Source organism: Equus asinus, chromosome 20 (assembly GCF_041296235.1).
Source record: "Equus asinus isolate D_3611 breed Donkey chromosome 20, EquAss-T2T_v2, whole genome shotgun sequence".
Taxonomy (NCBI): Eukaryota; Metazoa; Chordata; class Mammalia; order Perissodactyla; family Equidae; genus Equus; species Equus asinus.
The window spans coordinates 11,944,568-11,962,222 of record NC_091809.1 but is presented as its reverse complement, the minus strand read 5'-3'; the positions used below and the strand labels follow the sequence as shown (position 1 = coordinate 11,962,222).

The 17,655-nt window shown below is 65.3% G+C and overlaps 2 protein-coding genes across 7 annotated transcripts in view; both read right to left on the bottom strand.

Annotated features, from left to right (window-relative positions):
• Positions 1-2,455: 2,455 nt before the first annotated feature.
• On the bottom strand, positions 2,456-9,826 carry WDR18 (WD repeat domain 18). Its single transcript, XM_014845679.3, has 10 exons — positions 8,744-9,826; positions 7,741-7,851; positions 6,220-6,353; positions 5,816-5,957; positions 5,146-5,289; positions 4,904-4,968; positions 4,687-4,811; positions 4,286-4,452; positions 3,514-3,582; positions 2,456-2,904 (listed from the first exon to the last, which is right to left on the bottom strand). Exons 1-10 carry the CDS (start codon positions 9,134-9,136, stop codon positions 2,773-2,775), a joined length of 1,482 nt encoding a protein of 493 aa, XP_014701165.1. The 5' UTR covers positions 9,137-9,826; the 3' UTR covers positions 2,456-2,772.
• Positions 9,827-12,827: 3,001 nt separating this feature from the next.
• The window catches only part of ARID3A (AT-rich interaction domain 3A), a 28,651-nt gene continuing 23,823 nt past the window's right edge, over positions 12,828-17,655 (bottom strand). For all 6 annotated transcript variants that reach the window (XM_070491587.1, XM_070491585.1, XM_070491588.1 and 3 more), the window contains 3 exons: positions 17,249-17,545; positions 16,159-16,257; positions 12,828-15,841 (listed from right to left, as the gene is read on the bottom strand). In XM_070491587.1, the coding sequence (XP_070347688.1) occupies positions 15,657-15,841; positions 16,159-16,257; positions 17,249-17,545 (581 nt within the window). In that variant the 3' untranslated portion in view covers positions 12,828-15,656. The remainder of the gene's footprint in view (positions 15,842-16,158; positions 16,258-17,248; positions 17,546-17,655) is intronic.

Genomic DNA, 17,655 nt, shown 5'->3' with positions numbered 1-17,655 from the left:
AAAATTCACCGTCCCCGCCACTTTCACTGCACAGCTCAGCGGCATGAAGCACATTCCCGTTGCTGTGCCACCATCCCCTCCATCCGTCTCCAGAACCTTCCATCTCCCCAAACTGCAGCTCTGTCCCCATGAAACACTGACTCCCACCCCTCCCCCAGCCCCTGGCCCCCCATCCTTTCTGTCTCTGTGGATGTGGCTCCTCTGGGGACCTCCTGTGAGTGGACCACACAGTGTGTGTCCCTCTGTGTCTGGCTCACGTCCCTGAGCGTCACGTCCTCCAGGTCCGTCCACGTGGGAGCAGGTGTCAGGATCGCCTTCCTTTTTCAGGGCTGCGTAGTATTCCAGGGTGTGGATGGCCACACTGTGAGTGTCCATCATCCGTCCAGACACTCAGGGTGTGTCCACCTTCCGGCTGCCGTGGACACGGGTGCAGGCGTCCCCCCAAGTCCCTGCTCCCACTCTGTTAGGTCTACACCCAGCGGTGGACTTGGTAGGTCACGCAGTCATTCTACACTGATGTTTTGAGGAACTCTGGCCGTTCCCACAGCGGCTGCCCCGTGTCGCGTTCCCATCAGCCGTGCATGCGTTCCTCACCGACACTCGTTTTCCGTTGTTTTGGGTACGGCTGTCCCCGCGGCTGAGAGGCGGTGTCTCGCTGTTTGGCACAAACTCAGCAGGACGTGGGGGTCGCGGTGAACGTCGGTGCCACCGGCATCTCGCCTGCGAGGACCGCCCAGGACTCGGGGTCAGGCTGCCCCTCCAGGGAAGGCGTGCGATCCTCACCAACAGGATGACAGTCGCAATCATGGCGTCACCTGCCGCCCCCCAGCTCCGCACAGGCTCCCTGCAGGCCGGGACGGGGGGGGTGGGGCGCTTTGTTCCCTTTGTAGTTGGGGAAACCGAGTCTGGGAGCCAAGTGGGGCTCACGCAAGGCCACGTGCTGACTTCGGGCTGGATGGGGCAGAGGTCAGCAGGTTCCGGGTCCCCCACCCAGCTGTGTCCTCCTTCGCAGCACGGCCAGCTGGCCGCTGTCCCGAGTGGGTGGACAAGCGACCTTCCAGGGTGGCACTGCGCGGGCACAGGGATGGCGCGGGCTGGAGGCGGTTTGCATGTCAATGCGCGGCCTTCCCCGGCAGACTGGCCGCCGCATCTGCAGGCCTGAGTCAGAACCAGTGACCGCCCAGTGTGGGGACCCCACCCTCCCTGCCCGCAGCCCCACGGGAACACGGCCCTCAGGTCCCCTGGGCCCCCAGCCCCGGGGTCAGGTCGGGTGGACGCATGGGGAGGAACTCCGGGCCCCGCTGAGTGGGCAGCTGAGGGTCCGGAGCGGCGCTGGGGGCCTGTGGCCCTGGGAACCCTTGGGGGTTCAGGGGCACTGGGAGCAGCCCCCCCGGGGAAGAATCTGGAGCGGGGGAGGCGGACACCAGACAGAGGCCTGGACCTCAGCCACTGGGTGGCCACCTGCCAGCTGCCGCCTGGGCCTCAGCCAGATGCAGGCGGCCGCACCAGGCGGCAGATCTCCTTCTGGGCGGCCGTCAGCCACACGCAGGTGCGGGCAGCCGAGGGGGAGCAGGTCTGGGGCTGGGGCTGGGGCTCTCCCCGGGGTCAGGGGTCAGTGGGTGTCGGGCCAGCAGGTGAGGGGCCCTTGGCCTTTGGGGAGCCTGACCCTTGACTCCTGGGAGACCAAGGGCAAGGGCGGACCGGGCCCCGGGGAGGGGGTCGAGCTCCCAGACCCTGCTGGGCACTGAGTGGCCGCCAAGGGGCCCCAGACTTGCTATGACCTCGTCCTGCTTCCGGCCCAGAGGGGCCACTGGAGGGGCTCCTATGATGTGGACCCCTGCCAGCCAGCAAGACCCCTCACCAGCCATAGACGCTGGGCCCGGGGCCACGGGGGTGAGTGCACAGGGGGAGCCTGGTGCCACCCGGGCTCCCTGGTGGCGAGGGCCCCGGGAGGGGACGTGAGTCAGGCTAAAAGCCTGAGCTGAGGGCGCCGTGGGCTCCAGGCTGGTTGTTACGGCACTGACTACGTCACGTGGGTTTTCTGGATCATGAGACCCAGCTGTCAGTTCGGGGCAACTTTCTGGAAGGTTCCACGGGCAGCCTTGGGGTCAGGGGTCTGGGCTGGGCTCCAGGTACTGGCTGGCAGTGACCCCAAGGCAGTGGGGTCGCCTGGTCTCTCTTGGGCCCTTGACACAGGTGATAATGTCCTGGGCGAGCTGTCTGGGCGCATGTCCCCCTGGGGGACCCTGCCCAGAAACGGACACCACCTCAAAGCCAGCTGCCCTGACCCAGGCTGGGCGGACCCTCGGGTGACCACCAGAGGAACAGGCAAGGCGTGACCACACCACAGTAACTGCATCACTCTCTCCCCAAGGTCCCTCCCTCCGAGGCCCTGACGGTGGTGCAAAGGCACTGGGGCAGCGGAAACGCGTCTGGAAAGTCACAGAACCACAGCTTCTTAAAAACGGGTTTATAAAATCGGACTCGGCGTGCGCTCCAGTGAGTTCCGCTGGGGCAGCCCCACCGCCAGGTCCCGGAACCCAGCGGGCCCAGGCCTCCGGGGTGCGGCACGCGGAGGCCCAGAGAGAAGGGACCTTAGGGTTTTTGCTAAAAACAGAATGGCACCACGTGACACACGACACCGCTGGGTGAACACTCAGACGACACGGTCCCACACGGGGCGAAAGTCCAGACAAAACGGGAACGAAGAGGGGCGAGCTGGGCCCGGGGCGGCCGGGGTCGGGGTCCGGGGTCCGGGTCCCCGCCCCGCGCTCACTTGGCCGGCCGCGTGATGATGCGCGTGGAGAAGTCGAACAGGTCGCGGTTGATCTTGCGCAGGTTGCGCACCTCGTCCTCCAGCTCCGTCACGCGCACGCGCAGCTGCTCCTGGCCGCCCAGAACGTTCTGCCGGAGGCGGGGGAAGGGCCGGGCTCAGGGCGCGCGGGCCTCGGACACGCGGGGCCGCAGCGAGGGTGACGGCCCCACGGCCCGGGACACAGGGCAGGGAGCGGGCGGAGTCAACTGCTCCCGCCGCGGCCCGGCCCGGTCCCACCCCTGGCCATCGCCTCCACGGCCCGCCCCCCCTCATGGCCCCGGCCCCTTCTCTGTGGCCCCGCCCACCTCCTCCATGGCACCCCCCTCCCCAGGCTCTGCCCACTTTCCCTGGCCCCACCCCTCCCTCCTTCGCCTCGCCCCGCCCATCTTCTCCATGGTGCCGCCCACCTTGCGCCCCCAGGCCCGCCCTGCCCCCCTCTCCAAGGCCCCGTCCCTCCCAGGCCCCGCCCCCCCCCCCCGACCGCCCATCTCCACGGTACTGCCCCTCCAGGCCCCTCCCCTCTTCCCCGTAGCCTCGCCCCTTCCCGCGACCCCACCCACCGGCTCCATGGTACTGCCCCTGAAGCCCCGCCCACTTTACCCATGGCCCCGCCCCTCCTCCCCGGCCCCCGCCCACCTCCCCCATGGCCCCGCCCCTCCGCCCACGGCCCCGCCCCTCCGCCCCACGGCCCCGCCCACCTTCTCCATGGTGCCGCACATGACCGCGTGCAGCTGCTCCGCGCGTTGCAGGTAGCTGGGCTCCGAGCCCTGCAACAGGGACGGGGCTGTGTCAGCACCTCGCCTCCCGATGCCCTCTCCCCATCCCGTCAGTGCTGGCCGCCACCCTCCTCTGGGGAGCCATCCTGAGGCCACTGACAGATGGGGAGACTGAGGCTTGGAGAAGAGCCTGCCAGCCAGGCACCCGGCCTCTGCCCAGGCCGCAGGCACCGTGCCCAGACAGTGTCCAGCAGGAGATGGACAACCTCTCTGTGGCAGCAGCATTGTCCATCTCGCCGAGCTAGGCCTTGAGGGATGCACAGAAACCGAGGTCAAGAAGGCTCCAGAAGACGGCCAGCCAGTCAGCTGGTGCCTCCAGCCCACGGAGAGGGCCTGCCTGGCTCAGCAAGATGGACGATGGTGCTGCCACGGGGAGGCCGTCCGTCTCCTGCTGGACACTGTCTGGGCACACTGCCCGTGGCCGGCGGATAGGAGCCTGGACACTGTCTGGCATGCTGCCTGCGGCCGGGGGCCAGGAGCCTGGCAGAGCCGCCCATCAACCGTCTGCGGGAGGGGCCTGCCACCCCCGCGGGGCTGGTATGAGGCCACCGCGTGGAAACAGTGGACAGAGGGGCACAGAGCGTGGGCTGAGCGCACAAGGCCAGGCCCCGCTGGACACACGCAGCACCTCTGGTCAGGCCACTCTGAACACCTGGACGCGCTGCGTGCGTCTGCAGTGGGGGTGGGCACGCACCTGCTGGTGGAGGCCCAGGCGCAGCGTGAGGCCCCCGCGGTGCGGCTCGTCGCCGTGCTCGGCGCCCAGCAGGTGCTTGTTGAAGTGCGGCAGGGGCAGGCTGGGCCTGAAGTCGGAGCTCAGCATGCTGACGGGCGCCAGCATGATAGAGGCGTTGGTCACGGGGCCTGTGGGTACCGCTGGTCAGGCTCGGCCAGGCCTGGGCCTGGGCTCCCGCCCTCTTCGCTCCCCCGCCGCGTCTAGGAAGGGCCCTGACTGCTGCCCCCTCCACTGGGCGGGACCCTGGGCCCTTCCTCCCAGACACCGGGCCAGAGATGACGGGTGTTTACGGAAGAGCCACACGGTTTCAGGCCTCTCGGAGGAGCTCCGGGGACCCCATCCCTGAGAAGGCCGGGCCCCACCTTTGAGGGTCACCGTCCTGATGCACTGCTTGCTCTGCACGTCCCACAGGCGCACGGTCTCGTCGTGGGAGCCCGAGAGCAGCACGCTGCCATCAGTGGACACCGACAGACAGGTCACCTGGTTCCTGGGGACAGACAGACCCCAGAGAGGGCAGTGCAAATGACCCCCGACCCAAGAGCAAGAGAACAGGGTGTCTCCCACCCCCTGACCCCGCACCTGTGCCCTCTGAACACCTTCCCGCTGTCCTGCTCCGGCTGGAAGCTCTTCTCTCTCTGCCCGGGCTGCGGAGGTGGAGAGGGCCAGTGAGCAGAGGGACTTGCGGGTGACGGGGGGCTGAGCGGGGGCTACAGTCTGGGAGGGAGCACAAGGCCCCGGCCACAGGGAGGAGGGGACCCCGAGTGGCCCCCAGCCCCTCAGCCCCCAGCCCGGGCGCCCCCACAGCTGCCCCCGCCACTCACCCAGGTGCAGAGGTCGACCTGGAAGATGGAGCCGTCGCTGCCGCCGCAGAACATATGATGCTCGGCCAGGTCCATGGTCACCGCCATGATGCCCACGTCGAACAGCACGGACAGCAGCAGCTCGCCCGACGAGACCTCCCACAGCTGGGGGCGGCGGGCGTGTGGGACGGGGCTCCGCGGGCACCGGGGGCCCGTGCTGGTCTAAGCAGGGCAGCCCTGACCGGAAGACGCTGCAGCCCCGAACCTCAGACGGAGCCGTCACCCACAGGGGTCTGGGGGCCGAGAAACTCGGCCTTCCCCAAGGCGGGCCCTGGTTCTCACAGCCGGGACCCCTTACCACTGCCAGCGTTAGCCGCCGTCAGCCCCCAGGCCACCGGCCGGTCAGCCCTGAAAGTCCCCCCAACCCCCTGACCATGACAAAAACTTGAGGGCCAAGACGCCCTCAGATCCCCTGACGTCTGGGCAGGCAGCCACCGGGCACGGGCGGCCAAGTGGGAATTTCCGAGCCGACAGAGGCCTGGACCGTCCACCTCCGGACGTCCTTGAAGCCGGAAGCACCAGGGGGATTAAGGGCTGTCTGGAGCCGCCAGCCTGGGGGAGGAGGCGACGCACCGGCTCACGCCGGCCAAGATCCTGCCAGCTGCCAGATCCACGGCGGGAGGGGCCCTACCTTCACCGTTTGGTCCAGCGAGGCGGTGGCCACCCGGGCCAGGGGCCCCCCGAGGCCACAGTGCAGGTCTGTGATAGGGAGGGTGTGGCGGGACCAGACGTGCCGGGGGGCCGGGGTCCTGGACGGGTCTACCTGCAGCACGCTGCGGGGAGGAGCAGACCTCAGGGGGGAGGCCCCGTCCCGATGCCCCTGCCCCCGGTGCCCCTCGGCCCTGGACAAACCCACTGCCCTCGCCCACCTCACACCAGCCTGCCCAGAGTGCAGCCCCTCCCGCCAGGGGCCCTGGCACAGCCTCTCCAGAGAGTGGCTCCCTGCCCCCTCCACTGTGGCCTCGCCGGCCGGGGGACACAGACCACACGCTCCGCAGCTGGACGCAGAGCCCGCCGCGGGGGCCGGAGCGCTACCTGCAGAGGCTCCACACCAGCACCAGGCAGTCCTTGCCCCCCGACAGGAAGTGGCTGCTGTCCCCCGTGAACTGCAGGCATGAGATGTCCTGGTAGTGGCGGCTGAGGATGACCAGCAGGTTCCCCGTGGAGACCTGCGGGGGCGGGCGCTCGGGTCAGGGCTGGAAACGGGCACAGCTCCGGCCCCCCTGCTGCCACGTCCCGGGGGAGGCTACCCCGTCGATGCCCCGGGGCCTGGGCTGGCGGTACGTGGCCCAGTGTGGGGTCTGAGATGAGCAGGGAGGCTGGTGGGCTGCACCACCCCCGGGCGTCCTGGGCGCCTGTTGCTGCCGGGTCCCCACGTGGATGACGGCCAGCCGGGAAGGGGGTCGGGTCTCGCTCCTGCTCCCACCCCCTCGTCCAGAGTTACCCTGACCACTGAGCCCTGGGCCACAGCCCACGCGAGGACCCCCGCCCTGCACAGGGTCAGGGGTGGTGTCCTGGTAGCCCCAGGGGCGGGACCAGCTTTCTGTGGGGTGAGTGGCAGCCTGTGGGTCCCTCAGGGCCAGCCAGATCGGGATCCACGGCCGGCCCCCCAGGATGATTCTGTCAGCGGGAAGCGGCCGTCTTCCCAGTGGCCTGCTTTGTGGGAGGGACTGTGGTGTTGGGGGGGGTGACACTGATGCTCTTGTGGGTTGAACTGTGTCCCCCAAATACACACGTCCACGTCCTAACCCCGGAACCCCTGACCTTAGTTGAATACAGGGTCTTTGCAGGCACGGTCACTTGAGACGAGATCACACTGAAGGAAGGCGGCCTTAAATCCAACGGCTGGTGTCCTCGTGAAGGGGACATTTGGATACACATGTCCCTTGCGCCCCCAGTCCCAGCTCTAAGGCTTTCCGGCCCCCCCGGCCCCTCCTCACCCCCGCAGAGGGAAACGGGGTCAGCAGAGGCGGAGCATGAATCAGGCCGGCCGGCTGGAACCCTCAGCCTGGGCTCCTGCATCTGGCTGGCCGTGTGGGACGCCCCCTCGTGGTCACGGCTCCTGCTGGTCGGGAATTCTGCAGGGGTTTGGGGAGGACAGCCCCCACTGGCCAAGAGGTACCACAGACTGTCCCCCCTCAAGGAGGGGCAAGGCCCTAAGATGCCCCCGATCACGGGACAGGCCACTCATTTCTGCCCACGGCCCTGCACCAGGCTGACAACGACCAGGGTGAGGATTTCTACCGTGATGGGTCACCTTCGAGGAGCCCCTCCTTGCCTCAGTTTCCCTCCCTGCACCTAAGCGACTGCTTCCTGGTCTCAGAATCACACACCGAGGTCTGAACGCCCTCGGGCTGGCAAACCTCTAGGGGAGGCGCGCAGGAGCTCAGGGAAGCAGAATGCGGCTACCCCTCCGTCTTCTGGCACAAATCTCGCACTGAGACTGTGCGGGAGGTGCGGTGGGTCCCCCCCAAACTCACCGCCTGTCCGTGATGACTCAGTGGGTGGTCTAACCCAGCACCCCAAGGCCACCCCCCTCTTAGGCTCTCCTCTGACCTCCCACAGGTATATGCTCTCTGCGATGCCCGCCAGGACGTAGAGGCCATTGGGCGACGTGGTCAGACAGGTGACAGGCCCGGGGCACATGATCTTCTGCTGGAGCTGGTCCTGGAGGAACAGAAGCAGGCTCTGTGCTCCGTGCAGAATGTGGGAGCTAGGCTAGGTGGCGGCGGGGAGAGGGGGACGGGGCGCCCGAGAGAACCAGAAAGAGGAGCGGGCACAGGGGTGTTTGAGCAAGGAGACGTTTGCTCCAGCCGAGGCTTTGCAAAGTGCAGGGCGAGGCCAGCGCATCCTCGGATAAAAGCAGAATGGTGCTTGGTCTGGGTGGGGGGGCCAGAGAGACCCCCCTGGGGGCGGGGAAGGCACTGAGGGCCCAGGAGGGCGGCGGGGCCGGAGAGCCGAGTGGCTAGTCGGCTTCTGCCCCAATCCTGCCTCCCCTAACCCTCAGGGGAAACAGCCCACCCACCCCAAGAGACGTCGGCTGGAGGAACGGGGGGCCAGCAGCTCCAGGGGCTGCCTTTTGGGGTTTCTGCAAGAGGAGAAACCGTGAGTCCTCATGGCGAAAAGCAATGTTTCTTTTGGGGGGCAATATACGTATGAGTCTCCTGGACCCGGACCTTCACCCGCCCAGACCCACGGAACCCCCACAATGCTTTCTCCCCGTAGTCAAACTTCGCGCCCGCTCGTGCGCAGCGCCCCACGGCCACCCCCTCCTCCCCCCAGCCCTCCGTGTGCGCGTGCGCAGGCTGGCGCCCCCGTGAGACCCGCCCCCCACGCTCAGCCCCGCGCGTGCGCCGAGCGCCCTAACCGACCCCACCGCCCCGGGCGCGCGCCTCCCTCCCAAGCCCCCAGACCCACACATGCGCAGAGCCCCCGGCCCGAGACTCTTCCCCGCCTCCCCACCCAGCCCCGAAGCAGGGCGCGTGCGGCCGACCCACCGACCCTTCCCCGACCCCGGTCGCGGGCTCCTCGTGCACAGACCCCCGGCCGCGCCGCCCACCTTCCGCTGCAGCTCCCAGGCGTTGATGTAGTTCTTGCCCAGCTGCGCCGCCAGCAGGTACTCGCCGTTGAGCAGCGCCAGGCCGCGCGGTCCGGCCTGGCCGCCGCGGTAGGTGAGCAGGTTGGCGCCCGAGTGCAGCTCCCACACGACGCAGCTCCACAGCTGCGCCGCCGAGTCCGTACACACAGCCACCTCCATGGGCGCCGCCATCTTGCCGCCTCCACCGCCCCGGATGTGCGTCATCACCAGCGAGACGCGCGCGACTGCGCCGCGCCGCCCAGAGCGGCGCCCACGCCGCCCCGCCCCCGGCGTCGGCCCGACTCGCGCGTGCGCACTGGCCTCGGGGAGGGGGCTGCGCTGTGAGCGGAGCTTTTTTCCCGCTCTGGGCATCATCGGGGGGCACCTCCGACCGGTTGGAGATCTTGGAAGGGGATCGCCCCCGAAACAGACGGAGAAACCAAGTCCCGGGGTGCCCTGCGGGCAGTTATAGCCTCAGAGCCTGGACGTCTGGCGGGGCCGTTTCCGCTGGGCGCTTTTTAGCCAAGTGACTCAACCTTTCGGATCCTTTTTTTAAATGTGCAAATAATAACCTACCGACCTCGCAGGCCTAAATGAGGCGTTGCACGTAAAACGCAGACTACGTACCTAACGTGACAGCTTGTCTAGCTGCCGCGCAACACGTTGTCATTAAATGCGTGCTCATGGATGCGCCATCTGCCTCCTCGGACCCCTTTTCTTCGGGGGCCGCAAAGTCCCCGTTTGTATTTCAGCAGCTCCGTGCGGGTCTAACGAGCCGCGAGCTCGAGGAGCGCGTAGCCTCGGCCACGGCTGCCGGCCCCGGGCCGCGTCTACACCGTGTATTTTAACGTGCGGAACGTGTTGCCAACCTCTGAAAACGCAGAAATCGCTTAAAAGCGGAGCTGTCCCGCTCGGCAGATCGGCTGTCCCGGGCGGGGTCCCTGCAAGCCACATCGGGGGGCACTGGAGCCCCCGCCCCCAGCCACCGGGGGTGTCACCGGAGCCGGCGACCCCGCAGCGCGATCCAGGGCGAGGGGACGGGCGCCCAGAGCGGGGGACCCGCAGGCGCAGCCCCGGCCGCCAGGTGGCAGGCGTGAGCCACCGAGCGGGAGGGGACCAAGGCGTGAAGCAGTTCTGCGGAGGGGGGAGTGTCCCGGGGACCAGCCTGGTTCGGGGGTCCAGGGGAGGGTCTTCCCAGAGGAGGTGTCGCTTGAGCACAGAACTAACAACCTAAAGAGAAGGGTGGGCGGAGGCCCGTGCAAAGGCCCTGAGGCCAGACCATGGCGGGCAGGGCAGCTGGGCCATCCAGGGCCTTGTGGGCAGTGGGGAGCCTGGATTTTATTTTATCCCCGGGGGAGGGGGACATAGGAAACTGAAGGACTTTTGAAAGTTGAGGCTAGCCAGGTGTCCAAAAAGTTGAGCCCCAGCAGCTGCCAAATGGGGAAACCGAGGCAGGGACTACCTAGTCCAAAGACGGGTGGGAACTAGAACCACCTGTTCCTGACTTCCACCCCCAGAACCGGCTGATGCCCCCGGGTTTCTCAACTGTTGGGTTTTTTTTCTGAGAGTGACTAAGAAAAAGGAAACGGCTGGAATGCTCGTTGACGCTTTTCAAAGCCCGGTTCCCCCAAACCTCCTCTCCTTGAATCCTGACGCCCCAGGACTCGGCCCGACCCGCTCTGAGAATGGCCCCCCAGTGCGGCTCCCGGGGGGGGGGGGGGGGGGTGGACGCGGCACTTCTGAGCCGTGCGCGCGGGTCACCAGGCAGCTCCGGGCCTCAGTTTCCCCACGTGCAAAGCGCGGGCGGGGGCTGGGGGGTGGGATGCTGTGGTCCCCACGGCCAGGGGATTCGGGGCCCTGGGTCTGCGTCCCCGGGGTTCCAGGGCGCAGGGGCGGCCCCGCAGGACTGGGGCGCCGGAGACCGACTGTGCCGACGGGGGTGCGGCCGGAGAGCGGGGTCAACTTCCTGCGGCAGCTGGATCGCAGCCGCGGCCCCGCGCAGGCCTCCCCTCCCCCTCCCTCCCGGGGGACCCAGCCCGGCCAGGCGGCGGCGCGAGGTCAGAGGTCACCCCGCCCCCAGCCCGGCTCCCGGAATGAGGACAGACCAGTTGTGTCAGGAGCGCAGGACAAAAGCCCTGCTCCGGGGGCGTCTCGGACCACCCAGTCGCCAGACCTCCTCGGTGCCAGCCGGGCGCCCGGCCCCAAAGCCAAGGCCGCGAGCGCGTGGCAAGGTGGCGGGAGCAAGATGGGGGAAACTGAGGCACAGAGGCCCGCACGACCCCCTCCACCGGGTCTACGCCCCGCGGTCTCCGTTCCCCACGCGCTTAGGGACCACCTCCCGTCTGCGGGCGGGCGCTGGGTGCGCGCGGACCCGCCGGACCAGACCCCGCCGTTCCCGCGTCCCAGCCCAGCACCCACGCCGCCCGGGGGACCCGCCACCGACCCCCGCAGCCCCGCCGTGCGCTCGTGGGGGAGGGAAAGGCACAGGATTCCGTCAAAACCCTCTCTTTTCCGCGTCCTCTCGGCACCTCCCATCGGACCGGGTTTCACGTTTCACCTCCGGGAGCCTCCGGCCTCCGAACCAGCGCAGAGCTGGGGGGCCCGGGAGGGGGGCGACCCCGCCCTGCGCCCCCAGGAGCTGTGTGACCTCCGGGCCTTTTGCTCCCTCTCTGAATTCCTCTTCAGCCCAGGAATGAAGGTGCTGGACTGGCCGATCCAGTTTGCCGGAAATGCCCTTTTATTAAAAAAAAATCACATTTTCTTTATCTCCCTGGGGGCGAGGGGGCAGGGGGCTCTGAGAGGCAGGTGGGCTGACCTCTGTCCTCTGACCTCTGATCCCCAGATGCGGCCACTCCTGTCTGGCGCGAGTGAGAAACGGGCCACAGGGAGGCGTGTGGGAACCGGCCGCCGCCACAGGAGGGCTGGTTGTTTGTCCCTCGGTCTGAGGGCAGCCTTGGGGGCCGACCCAGGCAGGAGGGACCGGCCCGGGCCGGCTGCGGCCGGTGCTGGTGGCAGGAGCGCCAGGTGGCAGGAGGCTGGGCCTGCCCACCCTCCGGCCGCGCTGACCTTGAGTCTGTCCTATCTGGTCCTCTGGGCTCAGGGGACACAAGGGGGGACGTGCATCGGACACCCCTGGAAGCTTTTCCCACCCCAATCGTGCCCACGTTTGGTCTATTGGGAGGCAGACGACACGGGGCTTCTTTCCCATGGGCGCCAAGTCCAGGGGTCACAAAATGCAGCCTGAGGGCCGACTGCACCCCTGGGGCTGGTTTCTGTGGCTACTGAGAGGTGACAATGAGCCAGACCACCGCGTGAAGGCTTGGGGGGAGCTGGGGAAGCCCCATGACCTCCACCCCGGGGCGGGGGGGGGGGGGGGGGGGAGGAAGGGCCGGCGGGAGGTGTGTGTGGAGCAAAGGCAGCAGGACCCCCGCCCAGAGGGAAGGACACACACACATCACGCAGGCCCTGAGAGCTTGTGCAAAGGCCCCGGGGCAGGCCCAGGCGTGGTCTCCTTAGACAAGGGAATGAAGCCAGAGAGGAGGGGCAGGAGCCACAGACATTAGTACCCAGATGGCAGAGGCCCGGCCACACACCGTGTCGCCCACACATCCCTAACACAGGGACTTCGCATCAGGCCGCCACGAGGCGCTGAGGGCCACACACGCCTCTCAGATGGCGTCTCTTTCGGACATCAGGCCCAGGTCACTCTGTGGGGCCGTCCTGGGTGCTGTGGGAGGTCAAGCAGCATCCCTGCCCCCCCCCATGCCAGGAGCTCCCCCAGTGTGACACCCACAGATGTCCCCAGACGTGGCCCGGGGTCCCCTGGGGGTGAGTCCTGGCTGGAGGACCCCGGGTTGGCCCCTGTCCTTCGCCGCCTGGGCCCAGACGGGGTCGGGGTGGGGGTGACGCCAGAAAAAACCACAGAGGCGACTTTTTCTGTTAAAAGTCAGAGTGTCTTGTCTTGTTTTAATATCTCATCAGCTTTACAGGGTTACAATTGTCTTAAATATTTCTGAAGTTTAAATACAATCTGTATAATAATGTTATAAAATGTAAACTTTCAGTGTTCTTTTAAATTTCAAAATCACACCTTTTTTTGTCTTTTTTTTTTCTTTTTGGTTTTTTTTTTTTTTTTTTTCCCTTTTAATACCTGAATGTTCTGCAAAAACTGAAGTCGGTACAGGCCGCCCCGGCCGGAGGTAGAGAGTAGTTTATACCTTTTTCTTAAAAGTTTGGTTTTTTTTGTTTCCTTTAACCTGAGTTGGGGTGCCGGCCGCACGCCGGCCGACGAACCCCGGAGGAACTGAAATTTCACGTCAGGAATGGAAGCCGGGGGGGGGGGGGGATGCAAAAGCGAAATTAAGGGGAAAAAGAAAAAAAAGAAGGAAAGAAGTGGCAAAAAAGGATAAAAAGCAATAAAAGTGACTGTACAGATGCTCGACTCTTACATACGGACCCAGCCGCCCCCGCCCGACCAGTCAGGGCTCACACGGAAGATTCTAGAAGCAGCCCGTCCACCTGCAGCTCCGGAGCCGCCCTCCACCCTGAGTTGGGGGTCCCCGCGCCCGCCCAGCGGCTCAGCGCCCCGCCCGGGAGGAACACGCGCCACCCCGGTTTGCATAAAGGGGTGCCGAGCCACACCGGCCCCCCGGCCCCCCAGGAGGGGACAGGAGGGGACAGGACCCAGGGGGAGCGGCTGGCAGAGGTGCGTCCCCTCCCGTCCCCATGGTCCCCGAGTGGCAGGTGGACCCACCCTGAGTCAGATCGGGGGGCCACGTGCCCCCCGGGCCTGTGACAGGCAACAGACAGGCCATGCGCCCAGGACGGGGGACCCGGGCGACCGAGAGGGCGCGGGTTTTGGCATCAAAATCAGACCTGAGGTAGAAGGACCCTCACGGTGACGGCCCCCCAGGCCCGGGTCCCCCGAGGGGTGGGGGAGGGAGGGGGGGACAGCTCTGGGGGGGCCTGGATTGTGTCTGGGGACAAAAGGGTCCCCCCTCCCACAATGATTGTGCTGCTGCCACGAGAGGTGGGGGGAGAGAACCTTCTAGAAGGAAAAACAGAGAGAAAAGCCCCACGCCCGTGCCACCCGCTCCTGGGAGGCTGGAGGGGGTGTAGACGACCCTGAGATACAACAAGGAAAGGGGTTCCCTCCCAAAGACACAGACGCCGGAGACAGGGGGGCCCAGGACCCTCCCCCAGGGTCCCCAAGGCAACAGGACGCCCCTGGGGCCAGAGGCAGGAGGGTGTCCACTGGGCCTCGTTAGGCCAGGCTCCCAGGGCCCAATTAGAGGTTCGGGGCTGCCCTGGGGACAGCGAGTTCACTGTCCCCCGCCCCGCCCCCCCCCCCCCGAGGGAACGAGACCCAGCGAGTGAAAACGCACCACCGTGCAGGTGGCACAGCTCCACCCAACGCCACCAGGTCCCCAGGGACCCGGGAGGGCAGGGCGGCCAAGAGTCCTCAGAGCCCACCTGGGCCTGGGCCTGGGGACGGCCGTGCAGCCGGCCCGGTGGAGCCATCGCCAGGGCTGCCAACAATGCCTCTCCAGCTGGGTCACACTAACGAGGGCAGGGGTCCTGGCGGTGCGGCCCCTCCCTGGCCTCTGAGTCACCGTCACTGCAGGGAGCCGAGGCCCCAAGTGGAGGGACAAACTGGAGGAGACGAGACGGGGCCAGGGGGTGCAGGGTGCCGTGGCCCCAAAATCCTCGCCCTGAGCTAAGGCCGGCTCACCCCAGGTCCCATCTCGCCAGTCCCCACAAGGCCACGTGCATCCCTGAGACAGGGGCCTGGGGGCTGGGACCACGGGCCGGAGCCCCCCCCCCCCCATCTCCACCGGGTTCCAGCACTTTCTCCTTCCTGATTAAGACTCGGCGGTCCCTGAGGGGAGAGCCGGCACAGGGGGGCACAGCCAGCACGAGGGCCGATGTCCCCGTCACGGCCACTCGGCACCCACGCCCCCCGCAGCACCTGAGCTCATCACCTCTGCTGGCTCCAGCCCCCCCGCCGCCCACAGGAAAGGCCCCAGCGCCCCCAAATCAGTCGTGGGAAAAATAAAAGGGGTATTCCGATTTTTCTCTTTTTTCTTTTTTTTTGCTTTTTCAAGTCCAGTTTCCCTGAATGAACACAAATATATAGATATATAGATATATATCTCCTTTTGCTAAGGTTTGATTCCTCCCCCGAGAATAAAATAGACTATTTACAAAACAAAACCCCCAAGACCTCTTAAAAACCCTATAGAGTTCGAATATCCCTATCTCTTTAAAAAAAAAAAAAAGTTCCCAAAAGCAACAAGAAAAATAATAATAAACAAAAAATTTCAACTGATCTTGGCTCAGGGGTTCCGTTCAACACAAGGAGCCGGGTGTGGCGAGTGTGTGTGATGGAGGAAAAAAAAAAAAAAAAAAAAGCAAAAAAAAAAAAAAAACCAGACAAAAATGAAAACGCACAGTGCAGGGATGTACGAGGTAAACAGGATCAGCCTGACATGGCAACTGGTCCAAACCGGACACCGGACTCCAGTCCGAGCGGGTCCCCCGGGGCCGCGGGAGCAGCCCCAGGGTGCGTCCCCCTCGCTCTCTTCCCATTTCCTCCGCTTGTTCTCACAAATTCCTCGGCCTGGACGTCCGAAACCTGAGTAATTCAAGTGTTACTTGGTCTCCCCCTGTTTTATTAAATTTTCTTTATATATATATACGTATATATTTCTTCTTCTCTCTCTCTCTTTTTTTTTTTTTTGGCGCTAGCTGTGGCTCCTCTGCGGACATCTCCCCTCCCCACCCGTATCTTCCGCCATCCCGGCCGCCCCTCCCCCGTGTGGCCCACCTCGACCCCCTGCCCGGCCTGGCGGGGAGGGGGGGGGTGCTCCGGGGTGGGGGAGGCGGTGGGGAGTGGTTAAGGCAATGAGTTAGTTGAGGTAGAAGACGTGGCCGGTGTGGACGGCCCCGCTGGCCCGGCCTGGCCGCCCGCGCTGCCCCCGCCGCTGCTGTTCCCGCTGTTCCCTGCGCGGCTCCCACCACCGCCGCCTTTGCCGGGGGCCGAGGGGGGCGTGGGGGCCGGCGGCTGAGCGAACAGGACTCCTGGTGCAAGGACAGGAGGGGACACGGGTCACCGGATGACCGGACAGCGACCTCCCGGGGCCCTGACCCCTGCAAGGCCCACCCGCCGCCGCCACCCAGCTGCCCCGCGTCCACAGCGCCACCTGGCGGCCGCCGCGCGCACGACGCGCTGCCAGCGGGAGCTTTGCAACATTGTTGCAAACTTTGCAACATTGTTGCATTTTTAAAAAAGCGCTGACTGCGCCGCTACATTGTTTCCTGGCTCGGGGGGCGGGGGAAGGCCCTGGACGCCCCCCCCAGGTAACCCGGGAGGACGGCGGGCGGGCCCGGGCGCCTACCTGTGTAGACGATGCCGTTAATCTCCACGGACATGCTAATACTGTTGCTGCCGTTCGTGCTGCTCAAGTTCGAGGCTGAGTCCTGGCGGCTCTCGGAGGCTGCGGGGACAAGAAAACCCGTCATCCGTGTGACCATCCGCATCCCGTCCGTCACCCTCCCCGGACTTCAAGCTCCGCCGAGGTGTGGACTGTGTCTGTCACTAGTACACACAGCGCGTACTCCATAAATGCTTACTGAGCACGAATGCATTTGTCTAAAATTTGCTTTTTCTGTGATTATGTCCCCTCCTGCCCCCTTTTTTTTTTTGGTGAGGAAGATTGGCGCTGAGCTAACATCTGCTGCTAATCTGCTTCTATTTTATGTGGGACGCCTACCACAGCGTGGCTGATAAGCAGTGCGTAGGTCCGGGCCCGGGATCCGAACCTGTGAAACCCAGGCTGGCGAAGTGGAGCATGAACTTAACCCCTACGCCACTGGGCCGGCCCCTGATTCTAAGTCTTAAGAGATGTCAGCACACCCACATCATCTCACTCTTTATAATGGCTGCAAAGTGGTCCAGAGGTGACCCGTTCATTCCCCCACTGATGGACACACACATTGCTTCAAGCCTTCACTATACATCCTCCTACGGTCACACGCCGCATAACGACGTTTCGGCTAACGGTGGAGCACACACCCCACAGTGGTCCCATGAGATCGAGACCACACAGCCTAGGTGTGCAGTGGGCTGCACCATCTAGGTTTGTGTAAGTGCACCCTGCGACGTGCACACAACAAAATCGCCTAACGACGCATTTCTCAGAACACGTCCCCATCGTTCTGCGACGCATGACCATGTGCCTGATATTATCAAACTCTGATGGGTGAAAAATTTCCTCCCTTGTTAGCTTGAAGATCCCCAACCAGACGGAGTTGAACAGCTTTGCATCTGAATTTACTAGTCACAGCTACCCGTTGCTTCCATTGGTTGGTCTGCCTTTTTTTTTTCTTATTGATTTCTAGGCACTCTTTACATATGTTGGCTCTGAGGCCCTTACTTTGTGACACAGGCAGGAAGCACGGAGTGTCTGGGTGCTGGGGGGTGGATACCTTGGCTGTTGATACGAATGCTCATGGGCAGCTGGGCTGTCATGGCCAGAAAGTTCTGCTGCAGGGCTCGCTGCATGAGCCGTTGCTGCTCATCGGCCACCAGGGCCATCTTCTTCTCAGGAGGCTCCCCGGACTCCAGCTTCTCCCGAAGCTGCTCCAACGCGGCCGCCTGAGCCGCCACGGCTGCCTGGGCTGCTGCCGCCTGCACCGCGGCCGCCTGGGCTGCCACCACGGGGTGGCCCGCCAGGGAGACTGGCAGGCGGCTGGGGACCGTGATAGGGATGGCCGAATCCTCCTCTAGACAGGGGAGAACAGGAGTCAGTGGCTGGGAGGGAACTGAGGTGGCCCAGCCCCACCTTCCTTCCGAGGCAGGAATGTGCACCCTCTTGAATACCTCCACCGATGGG

Bases quoted from the DNA above. Each gene is read 5' to 3' on its own strand.
- WDR18 (XM_014845679.3), bottom strand. From the start codon at position 9,136: ATGATGCCCAGAGCGGGAAAAAAGCTCCGCTCACAGCGCAGCCCCCTC. The intron at 4,453-4,686 runs GTGGGGCCCGGC...CGGTACCCACAG, and splicing joins CAGGACGGTGACCCTCAAAG to GCCCCGTGACCAACGCCTCT. The intron at 3,583-4,285 runs GTGCGTGCCCAC...TCCCTGTTGCAG, and splicing joins GCCTGGGCCTCCACCAGCAG to GGCTCGGAGCCCAGCTACCT.